This window comes from Mytilus californianus, unplaced genomic scaffold (assembly GCF_021869535.1).
Source record: "Mytilus californianus isolate M0D057914Y unplaced genomic scaffold, xbMytCali1.0.p SCAF_2, whole genome shotgun sequence".
Classification (NCBI taxonomy): domain Eukaryota; kingdom Metazoa; phylum Mollusca; class Bivalvia; order Mytilida; family Mytilidae; genus Mytilus; species Mytilus californianus.
The window spans coordinates 106,594,200-106,608,752 of NW_026262668.1; the positions used below are offsets into that span (position 1 = coordinate 106,594,200).

The window sequence follows — 14,553 nt, forward strand, 5'->3', positions numbered from 1 at the left end:
CTATGGCTGTCTACCTGTCGTATAGGTGTAGTAATTTGTTATAATTGTAATCAAAGTTTACCTTTCCACTTGTTGTTTATCACCTGTAAAAAATTAAACAAGAAATTGTTAATGAACTATACTAAGCTGACACAGCCGAAACATTTTATCTAATGTTAATAGTTTCATTATTGAATACAGGAGTCATTCAGATGTGAACCTTTTCTTTTTACACCACCATATCATAATGCAGTTATACAGATGATGTTCTCCCAGTGTTTTGGATTTATGACAATAATTAAAATGAAGTGTGTCAATTTTTCTCAATTTGGAGTATGATTGATTGAACACGACTAAATTTAAACGTTTAAACTTTATGCAAGTTTGATTTTCAATAACATATTTAATTTCTTATTTAGACAATTTGTAACTTCAGGAAAAAGGGAAATTTATTTTTTAAGTTTTGAAATATTGTGTGATATATAGTGAATAATTGAAAGATTTTAATGGAGATTTAATTCAATAGACATCAGTTTAATTCAATATCTGGTGATTTAATTCATTCTTGTCTTGTTTTTTTTTGGGATTTAATCATTTTCTAAAATGGAAAAGATAGAAACAGTGTCAACTAGCTGGGATCCTTGTTGTCCAATGTCTCCAAAGGAAGTCCTCCAGCATAGACAACGCTCCAGAATTGAATCGGTAAGTGATATATTTTTTTTAACTACGGTAGCTATTTTCTCTCAATACAAAAAAATTAACTATTTTTTCTCAGTCAAGACTCTTCTCTCAAAGCTTCAAAAGTTGATGTATAAATCAGTTAATTATTAGTATAAAGATATACATTGTAAAAGTCTCTACGTCTGTTCAACAATGAACTGTATCCAGGAATGAGATTCAACAATAAGCAATTAAATAGATAAGAAAACTATTAATAGTGTATGAAGAAGAAATGGGAAACAATGAGATAAACTAAATTTGTCAGTATTCTGCCCTCCCTCTTGATCATTAATAGAACAAATAAAAATATAGTTCACAACATTTAATGCCAACCAATGAAGACATCAAATAGAACCAAGTTATTAAAAAAATACAAAGAACTGTTTGTAAAGCTATTTAGACATCTCTTTTTACCCATCTTGCTTGTGGTGCTGCTACTACTGGAAATTTGGGTTAAATTGACTAGAAATTTTCTTTAAAAAAGTACTGTTATGAAATGATACCTTTCAATTATAAAAGATGACTCTAATTGCCGTCAAACATGGCTGCCACCTATTGCTCAATATAGACTAATATGCAAAAATCATATTAAAAAGGAACTGAAAAAATCTTGAAAAAGGCTGTAATTAGTTCAGAACTTCAGAGAGAACATTTGTGATTTGTTTAGAAACAGAACTAGCTTTCCCAAGCAGGTCGTTAAATTCAGTCTTGCCAAGAAAGTTAAAGTCCATTTCATGAAATATCCACAATAACTTGAATTGTGCATTTGTTGTATCTTGCCAAATGTTAAAATGTTGATTGCACAGTTCAAGCTTTTATTTCCAAAACGTTGATTGATACTGTCAGAATAAAATGACCTTGGGATTTCATGAGAAAAAAGAATCTTTTGACTTTTTAATCAGATCATATTTACAAATATTAAAGTTTTTATGACCTGCATACAACAGTATGAAGTATTGTTTAATTTAGTCTGTCCATCTGTTCCTCATATTGTTTTCTGATTTGTGATGCCATTCCTCCATTAGTCTGTCTGTTCCTCATATTGTTTTCTGGTTTGTGATGACATCCCTCCATTAATCTGTCCGTCTGTTCCTGATATTGTTTTCTGGTTTGTGATGCCATCCCTCCATTAGTCTGTCCATCTGTTCCTTATGCCATCCCTCCATTAGTCTGTCTGTCTGTTCCTGATATTGTTTTCTGGTTTGTGATACCATCCCTCCATAAGTCTGTCCATCTGTTCCTTATGCCATCCCTCCATTAATCTGTTCGTCTGTTCCTGATATTGTTTTCTGGTTTGTGATGCCATCCCTCCATTAGTCTGCCCATCTGTTCCTCACATTGTTTTCTGGTTTGTGATGCCATCTTTCCATTAGTCTGTCTAACCATTCCTCGTATAGTTTTCTGGTGTGTGATGCCATTCCTCATTAGTCTGTCCGTCTGTTCCTGATGCCATATATCCCTCCATTAGTCTGTCCCTCTGTTCCTTTGTTTGTGTTGTCCTGTAACAGTGGTAAATTTTTGGTTTAGGTGGTTTACCTTGAAGTTACATCAACTTGAAACTTAGTGTCCATGTTCATTATGATATGAACTTTTGAAGACATAAATAGGGTTTTGACCTAGATTTCATAGTTAACAGATAATGGACACATATTCTAGTTTGTAGTAGATTACTGTAGGTAGTGACATAAGGACAGTTAAACTTTGTTTACAGCATATTAATTTGTCTTTGATGGAATTTAGGTTGAATGGTCAAAGTCCACTTATTGTCTGTAGATGTAGAGATTCATGCTGTACTAATACTTAGTATTTATTATCTTCACAAGACTAATGGAGTTATCACAAGACTAATGGAGTTATCATTGGAAACAGCACCCAACTATACTGTCTTTATCTCAGGAACTTTATAAACAATTGATAACTGATGTTCTGAAACTATCTGATCATATTTAATGTTAATGTTATTTAGGATTCTAAACATTTATCACAATTGGTTTATGAAATATGAATTGCTTTTTATGATTATCAGTTATCTGGACATTGAAATAGATATTGAAACAACCTTTAGTGCATCACACTAAATTCCTGTTATGTAATAATAGTATACATATTTGTACTTAAAAAATTCAATGAAAACATATCTGGAACTTTTCAATATGAAATGAAGAGTAACAGCTTTTTAAAAAGTCATCAGACAGAAACTGATATTATTCATACATTATGAAATCAATTTCCAACAGTGCATCCTTATTTACCTTTATAACCGTTATAAAGAAATTTATGTAAAATCTCATTTAAGATTTAATTTTCCCTGAACTGTGAAATCAGTTCACATTCAGTCAAGTTAAGAGAATTTATTGAATTTGTTTTAATTGTTTTTGAATTTGGTGATGTCTTAGTGTTACATCTGCTACTGTGTGATGCGTTATCACCTGATATGAACCATCATCATATTTTAAAAAGAGTAACATGATGGGTTCCACTAGTGGGGCAAGAAGTCTGATTTTTCACTGGTGTTTTTGATGGTTTCCTAAGTTTTCTGAATAGTGTTTTGTGGACTTGTTTGTCTTTTTGTAATTTGTTTTGCCCTGCTGTTAAAATTGAGAATGGAAACTGGGAATGAGTCAACGAGACAACAACCTGACCAAAGAGCAGAAAACAGCACAAGGCCATCAATGGGTCTTCAACATAGCGAGAAAATCCCGCACCCAGAGGCAGGCTTCAGCTTGCCCCTAAACAATAATGTATACTAGTTCAGCGAAAAATGGTTGTCACACAGGAGGATTTGTTTTGGATGGGTTATTTATTTTTGTGGACCAAAAGGACAGATTATTTATTTTCTGCACTGTTGAAGCATGATTTTTCATTTTCATTAAAACAAGGGACAGATTATTTATTTTCACAATTATATTTATAATATTTGAAAACATAAAATTTTTAAATTCTTAAATAAATAACATAGTCAATTAAGTCAACCAGAATTAATCATCATCCTCTGGCAGTTAATCTTCTGAATTGCAAACTGCATATATTGCATATGTACAAGGTATTAAAGCTGGGCTGTAACTAGCCTGTTTTAAAAGTTGTCAAACAAAAAAAAATCAGCGAAGAGTCTGGGGTTCGCTGAAGGCCCCAAGAAGCTATAGAAAAAATGGTGCAAAATCATGCATTATGCGCATTTCCCAGACCCTTTCTTAATCTGAAACGCAAGTTCTGTTTTAATTTTTTGACAATATTCTGGTTTCAAAGCAAAATATATAGATTCAGTGTAAGACTTTTAGTTTTTAGGGACAACATCAAAAGACCAATATGTAGGAAAAAGCAAAAAATGTTTCAGTTTGCAGAAAAACCTTTTATACCTGTACCTGTCAATTATGTTTTTTTCAAATTAAGTTAAGAGGGGGCTGATTATCATTGATATAACTATGTCAAGTCAGTTTTTATAACACATTTCAATTACAACTTGATGTAGTTCCTAACTGGGATACAATTTAAAGTAGTTTGTAATAGACAAAAGGTCCTTAATTAAATATAATGAAACTCAAGTTTAAAACATAATTACTAAATTACAAATAGAATGCAACACTAAGAGAATAGTCATAAAGAAGGAGAAATCAATGAACAAAATACAAACCCGGGAACGGATAAAACACAAAACGACAAACATTATAGACAATCAACACTGAAAAATAAAAATAAATGAGAAACATGGATCTAAAAAAATAGGGGCTACGTCAGAGGGTGAACAGAACTTGCTTCTTGCAAGACACTTGCCGTGAAAACAATTTGATATGAAGACAAGCTTTTGTTTTGAATTTTCCAACATGAGGCATTTGCCTCAATGTAGTTACGGCCCTGTAATAAAAGTGAGGTAAATGTTCACGAGACAATATACCTCAAGTGAAATGAAACCCATTTTCAAACATTTCAAATACATTTTAATATTTATATTATTAAAAGATTTGGGAAGTTTTTCCAGAAAAAAATATGAAAAAAGACGAATTTTGGAAGAATCTGGTGCCATCTCATACTTCATATGAAAATCAAGCACAATCCCTCCCGTTAGAGGTTTAGTATCATACCATCATAAAATATATCAGAAGAACATAACCCGTATCATGCCAACAACTAATTTTAAATGTGTTTATTTCTGATTCAAAGAAACTATGAGTGAATCAATATTAATTCCATAAAATGACATCTTTAATAACCTGACAACATTATTGTAACTATATCCATTTTGAATAAGTCTGTTTAAAGGTTTGGTTAGCTTTTGAGGTGAATGACGACATTTTTGTGCTTTGTATAGAATAGTACCATAAAGATGGGATGTGAAATACCCGAACGTATAAGATGTCTGCACGTTGATTTATATTTACAAATGATTTCCATGTACGATGATAAAATTCAGTAAATGTGTGGACAAGTTTGTGATATTGGAAAACCCTGGTGTAATAATTTTTCAGTAATACAGATATTTCTTTCGTTAAAATCAAATAAATTGTTACATACACGAACGAATCGAACAAGTTGAGATATATAAACACCAAGGGAACGTCTCCGTCTACAAATGGTTAATTTTACAATAGGAAATGAAAAATCATCTCTTTTTTCGTAAATTTTAGTATATGATTTCCTGTGAAGATATAGATATCCAGATCCAGGAAAGGGCAGTGTCCATTGTTAGTACTAACTTTATTTAAAGTCAGTTCAGCAGGATAAATCTCTTTAGTGTACATACTGAAGTCATTGATAGCGTTGTCTTATTGGACTTTGATTGTCCCCTTACTGCTTAGTATCTTCTCCCTCTTTTTACATTTATTTTCCATGAAGAATTTGGTTTGAATTTAGAGCACCTAGCATGTTTTTTATGAATTATTTCAAGGGTATAGGATATAACTTAAGTAAAGTGATCTGATAATGTTTCATACATTAAACCAGAAAGATCCTAATTTCCATATTATAGCTGTAATTAGAATAGAATATAATAGATTTGACTTTTCTGAATATTATATGTTAGTGTGGGCATTGGTGTAATATCATTCTCTGCTTATGTAATATGTTGTCCCTCAGAAGAGAAATCTTCTTCAAGGTAACCTTTGTACTGGTTCCATTTTAAGCCATATGTGTAGTATGTTACTTATTTTTGCTTATGGATATTGAACTGGCATTTTTGTGTATTGTATCAAGAATATTATTTATAAATGGAGTAAATGTTTATTCTGGTTGATTTTTTTTGTGATTGAAAGATATGGTCTAGATACTTACAGGGGGCAGCTTGTGTACACGTAAAAATGTTTTGCCCTTCAACATTCTGTGCATGTACCAAGTCAGTCTCCTAGGACCACCGTTGTTTGTTTTTGTTGGTACATCTTTATATGTCATTATTGGTTGGTATGGTCTCTTGTATTTTTATGGCCCCACCGCTAGCGACAGGGGCATTAAGGGTTACTCATGTCTGTCCAGACCGTTCATACATCCCTAAAATTGGTTTCCACTCTGTAGCTTTATTTTGCCTCAACCAAATGTTATAAAACTTATACACAATGCTTATTACCACAAAACCCAGATCAAGTTCGAAATTGGGTGGTGTCACTTTTACCGTTCATGAGTTACGTCCCTTTATAAACATAAAAATTGCTGAATTTTTTGGATTCCAAAAGTTTTTATATGCCCGTTTACGGGAAGTATTATGGTATACCGTTGACCGTCTGTCTGTCCGTCCGTCCATCCGTCGTCAACATGTCGGACATTATTTCAAAAATGCTTTAACCAATGTGCATGAAACTTTGGTGAATTGTTTATATCTATTGACGTGAGCTCCCTTTCGTTTTTTATAAATTTCGATTTACCGTTTCCGAGTTTTGGGGTTTTATTCATTAAAAAGGGGGGATTTTCCAGTTTGTGGACAATAACTCAAAAACAATTTCACCAATTTGCAAGAAACTTTGGTGAATTGTTTATTTCTATCGACATGAGCTCCCTTTTGATTTTTATAAATTTTAGACCATACTTTTCCAATTTATGGGGTTTTATTCATTACAAAAAGGGGAATTTTCATGTTTTCTGACAATAACTCAAAAATGCTTTCAGCATTTTTTATGAAACTTTGGTGAATTGTTTATATCTATTCAGTATTGATGTAAGCTCCCTTTAGAATTTTATAAATTTTAGATTTTACATTTCTGAGTTGTGGGGTTTTATTGATTAAAATAGGGGGGATTTTCCAGTTTTTGGACAATAACTCAAAAACAATTTCACCAATTTGCAAGAAACTTTGGTGAATTGTTTATTTCTATCGACATGAGCTCCCTTTTGATTTTTTTAAATTTTAGACTATACGTATCCGATTTATGGGGTTTTATTCATTACAAAAAGGGGGATTTTCCAGTTTTCGGACAATAACTCAAAAATGCTTTCAGTATTTTTTATGAAACTTTGGAATTTTGGTAAATTGTTTATATCTATTGTTGTAAGCTCCATTTTGATTTTTATAAATTTAAGATTTTACGTTTCCGAGCTATAAGATTTTATTCATAAAAAAAGGGTTGATTTTCAAGTTTTTGGACAATATCCTTAAAGTGCTTGGAGCAGTTTTCATTAAGCTTTGATGACTGATTTATATCTATTAAGATAACTTCCCTTTAGTTTTTTTTATAAATTTCTGATATTACATTGAGAAGTTATTGTTTGTTTATAGTCTGACAACAGATTTACTAAGTATTGCGAAACAGCACAGTGTATTGCACAACAGCAAGAAATCTTTAATTGAATATAAATTCATTTCATATAACCAATTTCAAGTTCTTTGTCTACATTTATTCAGAAACCTATAATATGTCAAATATTTAATTACAATCCAAATTCAGACCAGTATCGAGCTTGAATATTGTGTCCATTTTTGTCCCAACTGTTCAGGGTTGGACCTCTGCGGGCGTATCTAGCTGTGCTCAGCGAAGCAGTTTATTTAACTTTAGTTTGCCTCAACCAAATGTTATGAAGCTATGTCAATAATTAGTACATTGACTCGTGCATATTTACAAGTGGGGGCATCTGTGGCCCATAGACACATTCTCCATTTATTTTTAGGAGTATGTTATTGTTGGTTGGTATGGTCTCTTGCAATTTTTTTTTAGGAGTATCTTATTGTTCGTTGGTATTGTCTCTTTTTTTTTTTTTTTTATAATTCCTGTTATTATTTTTTATGTATTATCTCTTAAACTTAAAAAAATGCTGTTGAGTTGGATATCTTATTAGAGCCAAGATGTCTATACTGTAGAATAAAAAATACAATTAAAATATCAATAGGTTGTGATGTAGGATATTCTGTTTTATATGATTATAGTGTGTAAAGGGCGGATTGTTCTTGGTAATTAATTTAAACATGTCTCCACATAAAACTTGACTCACAATTTATTTAAACAAATATTGCAAAATTGTTCCAATCAATAATTTACAACGGTTGAGATATATGCCATATATAATGCTATATCAAACAGATTCTTTTTACCATTTAAAAATATTTGATGTAAAATAATGATTACTGAAATTACATTTTAAATAAAACAAGAATTATTGCTTAATGTCACTTAGGAAAATCAATCAATCTCCAGTCTAGCACTAAATATTGACTAAGTGGCAGTAATCCTTTAAAAAAATCTGATTTTCTGATTGTTACAATATCCTATTTCAGAAACATGAATAAATTATATGAGGAGCAAACAGATTTTAAGAAAAATATAGCACAGCCACTATGGATCATTTGTTTTTAAGTTTTTTATTCTATCAGTATAATTGTCATATCATGGCACAATTCAAGTCAATTGCGTTTGAACCATAGTATTGATGGGACATTATTGAAAGTTGTTCATAGTTTGTATGAAAATGTTAATTAAAATAAGGTGGTAAGATAATAGAGTATTTGTATAGCACTGTCTGAGTAAGACATGGTGAGAACTTTTTTTTCACTTTTCTTACACATTTTAGTTGAGCTTTATTTGATTATGTTTGAAGATATTGAAGTCTTTTTGAAATTTTATATCACATTCGACGATGAGAGGAAAGAAGTTTGTAACTACTAAGAGGTAGTATTCAATATGAAATTATGCTTGTTATTTTGTGCAGATGATTATTAATTAAGTTGAATCATTATCTGCCGAACAATTTCAAGAGGCTTTAATTTAATGATTCTTTTTTTGGTGAACTTGGAAATTTCAGATATATGTATTAAACAAAATTATTAACCTAATCTTTAAGGAACATGTGACCTTTTGCTAACTTTGGCATGTATCATCCTCCTTCATCTGTTCAAAAACTTTACAACGATCTCTAAAACTTTAGAACCAATTTCAACTGAATTCATAGAAGATTCCACTTCAGGGTATCTAGATGTAAATTTGTGACTTATATTTGGGTCCATCAACCTTAATGGCTGTCATGCTTAATATATAACATAACGGTAATATGTGAGTAATTTAGACAATTTATTCATACATCTTTGTGCTTCGAAAGTAGTGTAATTGATCTCTAGCAAAGAATTCTGCTCAAACCAGTGTCATGGGCCATCTTGAATGAGCTTTTGCTCTGTAATGTGACTGAGATGAGGAACAACAATAAAAAGAGTTGTTCCTTGGCGTAAGGTTGTGTCCATTGTGTGTACTAATAGCTAGGTAATGATGTACCATATTTCGTCTTTTCCATTAGATTTGGAGGTTTGGACAGGAATATTATAAGTTCTGTGATTATGTGATAATAGTTGACTTGTTGTCTATTGTACTTATTTTAATTTTCTGTCGTGCCTAAGATGAACAGCAGCATTACATTTCTGGTCTGTCTGTTTGTCTGTTCGTTTATCCAGCCCAAATCAGATTTAGTATTGGTTTAAGGTAGTTTGTTGTCATATAAACTTGAAACTCAGTACACATGTTCATTATTAACTGGAAAATATACACCATATAAGGGTTTTGACCTAGATTTTTCGGTTCCCTGACCATGGAAATTAGGGTGAGATCGGGACATGGAGTCCGATGGATGCATATTCTTGTATAGCTAGGAGAGAAAACATGTTTATCCTTTTGTTCACAAAACCAAATTTAACACTGTTATAATGAATACTGAAAATGATTGTAACTACTCTTTGTAGATCGGCCAAAAATACAAAATTGTTTTATAAGTTGTAAAGTAACAGATCTTCCTTTAAACAGCATCATTTAAATGGATTCTTAGTTGTAATCCCATCCACGTTTTGAGAATATGTTTGAATAAAATTTTTTTGATTTCCTATGAATCTTTCAAAAAAAATGACAATTTATAAGTTAAATTATATTGTTTAATGTATAGACAAATATTATGAAGTGTACAGATTACTTGAATCAATTGTAAAAATTTAAAGATTCAGATTTAAATTTTTGTTTTATTTTCAATAAAGATTACTTCACATTTTATTTCCAAAGAATTGAATAAAGTGGATTAAAAGTAAAGTAGTTTTGCCTCTAGTATTTACGTTCTTTGCTGAAATGATAGTTGTTATATCTTTCTAATAATACTTTTAACAATATATGAACTGGTAATAATTTGACAGGACACTGGTGTGAATTGATTAGTCTACAAAGACTGAACTTGCATGTACATGTATCATTAACTATACAAGTATGATAAACTGTACTGTCAGATGCTACTATCTGATTTAAAATCTTATTTTCTTTTAGAAATTTCCAACAAATTATTGATAAAGTGAAAAATTGGGTAGTTTGAATAAAACACTAAAAACATCATTGATTAATGAAGTACTGATACATTTAGGTGCTTTATGTATATGTGTTTTGCTTAAAATCATAGGATATTTTCCTGGCTATTTTCCCTTTTTTTTTTAATTTGATGCTGTTATTTTAAGATTATACATTGATGTTTTTTTATGGTGTTCCAGCTTTGTTGAACTCTGCATATTTTATTGTAAATGACTGCAGTCAGCCATCTGTCTGTATGAGTATTACCATTTCACCTCCCATATTAGTTGAGCTTATAATGGGTTAGAATGTTACAAATATGAGCTCTTTTTCAAACTATTTCATGAAAAGTATTGTAGAGGAATGTTGTTTTTTTTTATCTAAACTGGTGTAAAGAAATGAAACCTACAACTACTAGTAAATAATTTTGACCTAAATAAACCACCTGATGAATTATGCAACAAAATTAAACAATTAAAAAGAGTTATAAAAACAGGTTGATTGTCTTGTTACAGGTGAAAGTTTACCTCAAAAATGAGATAATAATAAGCTGAAATCTTCAATAGACCATTAACTTTCTATTTACAAAGATGAAATACTATGATTAACTTATTGTAATTTAAATGTACAAGGTCAATTAGGTGACTTGTATATCTTACAAGGTCAAAAAATACAAGTTCATTAATAATTTACCTTCAGGTCAAACAAGACAGAATTTCTGCTCATATAGAGCATTAAGCTTTTGATCAGAATCTTAACAACTACGTACTGTACTGTCAATAGAGGGCTAGGTGAATTGAATTACCTTAACTTTTCCTTTAAATATATAGGTTTACACCAAACAAACAATATATTCATATTGCAGATAACCCACACAGCTAGAAAACATACAAAGAAAGGGTTGAAATACAAGTAGAAATGTCTATAACCCAAGACTCTTGAGATACAGAAAGTCTTTTTTCTTAAGTGTCAGCAATATAGCCTAGTGTCAGACTTCCATCTGCCATGCCTTTTAATGCATCGTTCATTAACTTCTGAACTGGCAGCATTTTGTTCTTACATTTTTGTCTGTTATCAATATCAATAATTGCACAAACCTTAAAACTTACCTAGTTTTACTTTTTCAGGAGTGCCATACTTTTAATAACATCCTGAGCAAAGGCACAATCAATCTCCAACTGAGTTCACATCTTAGGTTGCATGCAAATGGACATGTGGTTAAATTTTTATTTGCAAGACAGTTATATGTCAAAATTCTTTTTGAACTCATTTTGACTTGACTGAATCAAATTGACTGTTAAAAGCAAATTATAATTCAAGACCCATTCAACTCTTGTAAATGTTTAAAAAAACCAACTTAAATTATTCAAATTATACTGTAAAAATTGTAGCTTATGCCACTTTAACTAATAATCAAAAGTTTATTTATATTTTAAATAATTGATTCAAGTATTTGAAGTACATGTACAAACATTTCTTCAAGATAACATGAAATATAAAGTTCATTTATATATGCAAAATTATGATAAAGCTTGACTTTGGGATGACCTTCAGAAAAACAAATCGTGACTGACAGTTCAATATTGTAGTTGTAAGTTATTTGTTAATCATTGAGATAAAGTTGTCTACAACGTGTTATAATGTTATTACATTTACAATGTTGTAGTAAAGTTGACCACTTATAGTTTTCTTTGAATAATTGGATTTGAGAGGCAAAAATTGGATAAATCAAATTTTAAGAAAATCATGGAGTTGTATGAATTACTAGTAGATAATTTGCTGCAGACTTGTCCTTCCTTTTCAGTTTTTTGTCGAGCCTGCGACTTTTGTCGCAGAAAGCTCGACATAGGGATAGTGATCCGGCGGCGGCGGCGGCGGCGTTAGCTCACTTCTTAAAAGCTTTATATTTTAGAAGGTGGAAGGTCTGGATGCTTCATACTTTGTATATGGATGCCTCATGTTACGAAGTTTCCGTCAGTCACATGTCCAATGTCCTTGACCTCATTTTCATGGTTCAGTGACTACTTGAAAAAAAAGTTCAGATTTTTTGTAATGTTAGATTCTCTCTTATTATAAGTAATAGGATAACTATATTTGGTATGTGCGTACCTTGCAAGGTCCTCATGCCCGTCAGACAGTTTTCACTTGACCTCGACCTCATTTCATGGATCAGTGAACAAGGTTAAGTTTTGGTGGTCAAGTCCATATCTCAGATACTATAAGCAATAGGTCTAGTATATTCGGTGTATGGAAGGACTGTAAGGTGTACATGTCCAACTGGCAGGTGTCATCTGACCTTGACCTCATTTTCATGGTTCAGTGGTTATAGTTAAGTTTTTGTGTTTTGGTCTGTTTTTCTTATACTGTATGCCATAGGTCTACTATATTTGGTGTATGGAATGATTGTAAGGTGTACATGTCTAGCGGGCAGGTGTCATCTGACCTTGACCTCATTTTCATGGTTCAGTGGTCAAAGTTAAGTTTTTGAGTTTTGGTCTTTTTTTCTAATACTATGTGCAATAGTTCAACTATATTTGGTATGTGCGTACCTTGCAAGGTCCTCATGCCCGTCAGACAGTTTTCACTTGACCTCGACCTCATTTCATGGATTAATGAACAAGGTTAAGTTTTGGTGGTCAAGTCCATATCTCAGATACTATAAGCAATAGGTCTAGTATATATGGTGTATGGGAGGACTGTAAGGTGTACATGTCCAACTGGCAGGTGTCATCTGACCTTGACCTCATTTTCATGGTTCAGTGGTTATAGTTAAGTTTTTGTGTTTTGGTCTGTTTTTCTTATACTATATGCAATAGTTCAACTATATTTGGTGTATGAAAATATTTTATGATCTATTTGGCAGTCACACAGGTTTTATTTGACCTTGACCTCATTTCAAGGTTCATTGCTCAGTGTTAGGTTTTTGTGTTTTGGTCTGTTTTTCTTAAACTATAAGCAATAGGTCAACTCTATTTGTTGTATGGAAGAATTGTTAGCTGTACATGCCTGCCTAGCATGGTTCATCTGACCTTGACCTCATTTTCATGGTTCATTGGTCAATGTTTAGTTTACTTGGTTAATGTTAAGTTTATGTGACAGTTGTAATGAAGCTTTATATTTAGGACTATCAACATAATATCAATGATTAGTAAAGAAGGCGAGACATTTCAGCGTGTGCACTCTTGTCATACAATAAGTTCATATGTAAATCTAAGGATTACTTATACTAAGATCATTTTGGAAGTTAAACTCAGTAGTATAGTTTTTCTTTACTTTTCTTTCTTTAACATGATCTGTACAGGTTGACAGGGGTATAGAAAAAAAGACTTCTCCTGTCCAGCAGTAAAACCTTTGTTGAAGAGGGACATCTCTTTGGCTGTGCAGGATGTATAAATATGTAACCATGTCAGGTTAGAATAGGGACATTAAATTTGATGCCTAGTCTATTGTGAGTGCCACACTCGTTGCACATCAAAAATACTTGCAACAAAACTTGGAGGGGTCTGTAGGTCCTGTTGAAAGTCAAAATTCAACATAGCCTCATTTTTCAGTTGCAGTCCAAGTTGCCTGTCTTTTATCTCTGCCAACCTTTAACTTGCAAAATTTACCAGTTCTGTTGTATTGTTTGTGAATTTGTTCTCGTCCTAGATAAGGGCTTCTATGGGTAGTCTTACTAGTTTTTTTTATCAAATTTAGAATAAGTAGAAACTATGCCTTATGAATGAAAATGTAGTGGGTTGACTATTAAACTCCTTATGAAATTATACAAGATAACAGAAATATACCAGCATTAATTAATTTGATTTATATACATAGAAGAAAAGAGGAAATTTGTAGGTGTTGACTAATTTCTTTGTTGAATATATGAGCTGTTAGTCATATAGAATTGGTTAATTTCATGTAATATATATAGTGGTATTTTAAACCTTTGCATTTGTTCTAATTGGATTCAAAAATATTTTTTGTATAAATCATCAGAGAATTTGTATTTTAAGTCTACCCACAAATGGAAGTATAATAAACAAAACAATATATATATCATCAGGAGTTTGGAGTTATGGCAGATAATATTTGTTGGTCAGGTTTAAATATTTTTACTTCTTGTCTAAACCCAGGATGATTTGGAGCTTAT

At 31.6% G+C, this 14,553-nt stretch overlaps 1 protein-coding gene across 1 annotated transcript in view; it reads left to right on the plus strand.

Annotated features, from left to right (window-relative positions):
- Positions 1-510: 510 nt before the first annotated feature.
- The window catches only part of LOC127728517 (5'-AMP-activated protein kinase subunit gamma-1-like), a 243,756-nt gene continuing 229,713 nt past the window's right edge, over positions 511-14,553 (plus strand). Inside the window, exon 1 of the mRNA XM_052235932.1 lies at positions 511-681. Within this exon, the coding sequence (XP_052091892.1) occupies positions 583-681 (99 nt within the window). The 5' untranslated portion in view covers positions 511-582. The remainder of the gene's footprint in view (positions 682-14,553) is intronic.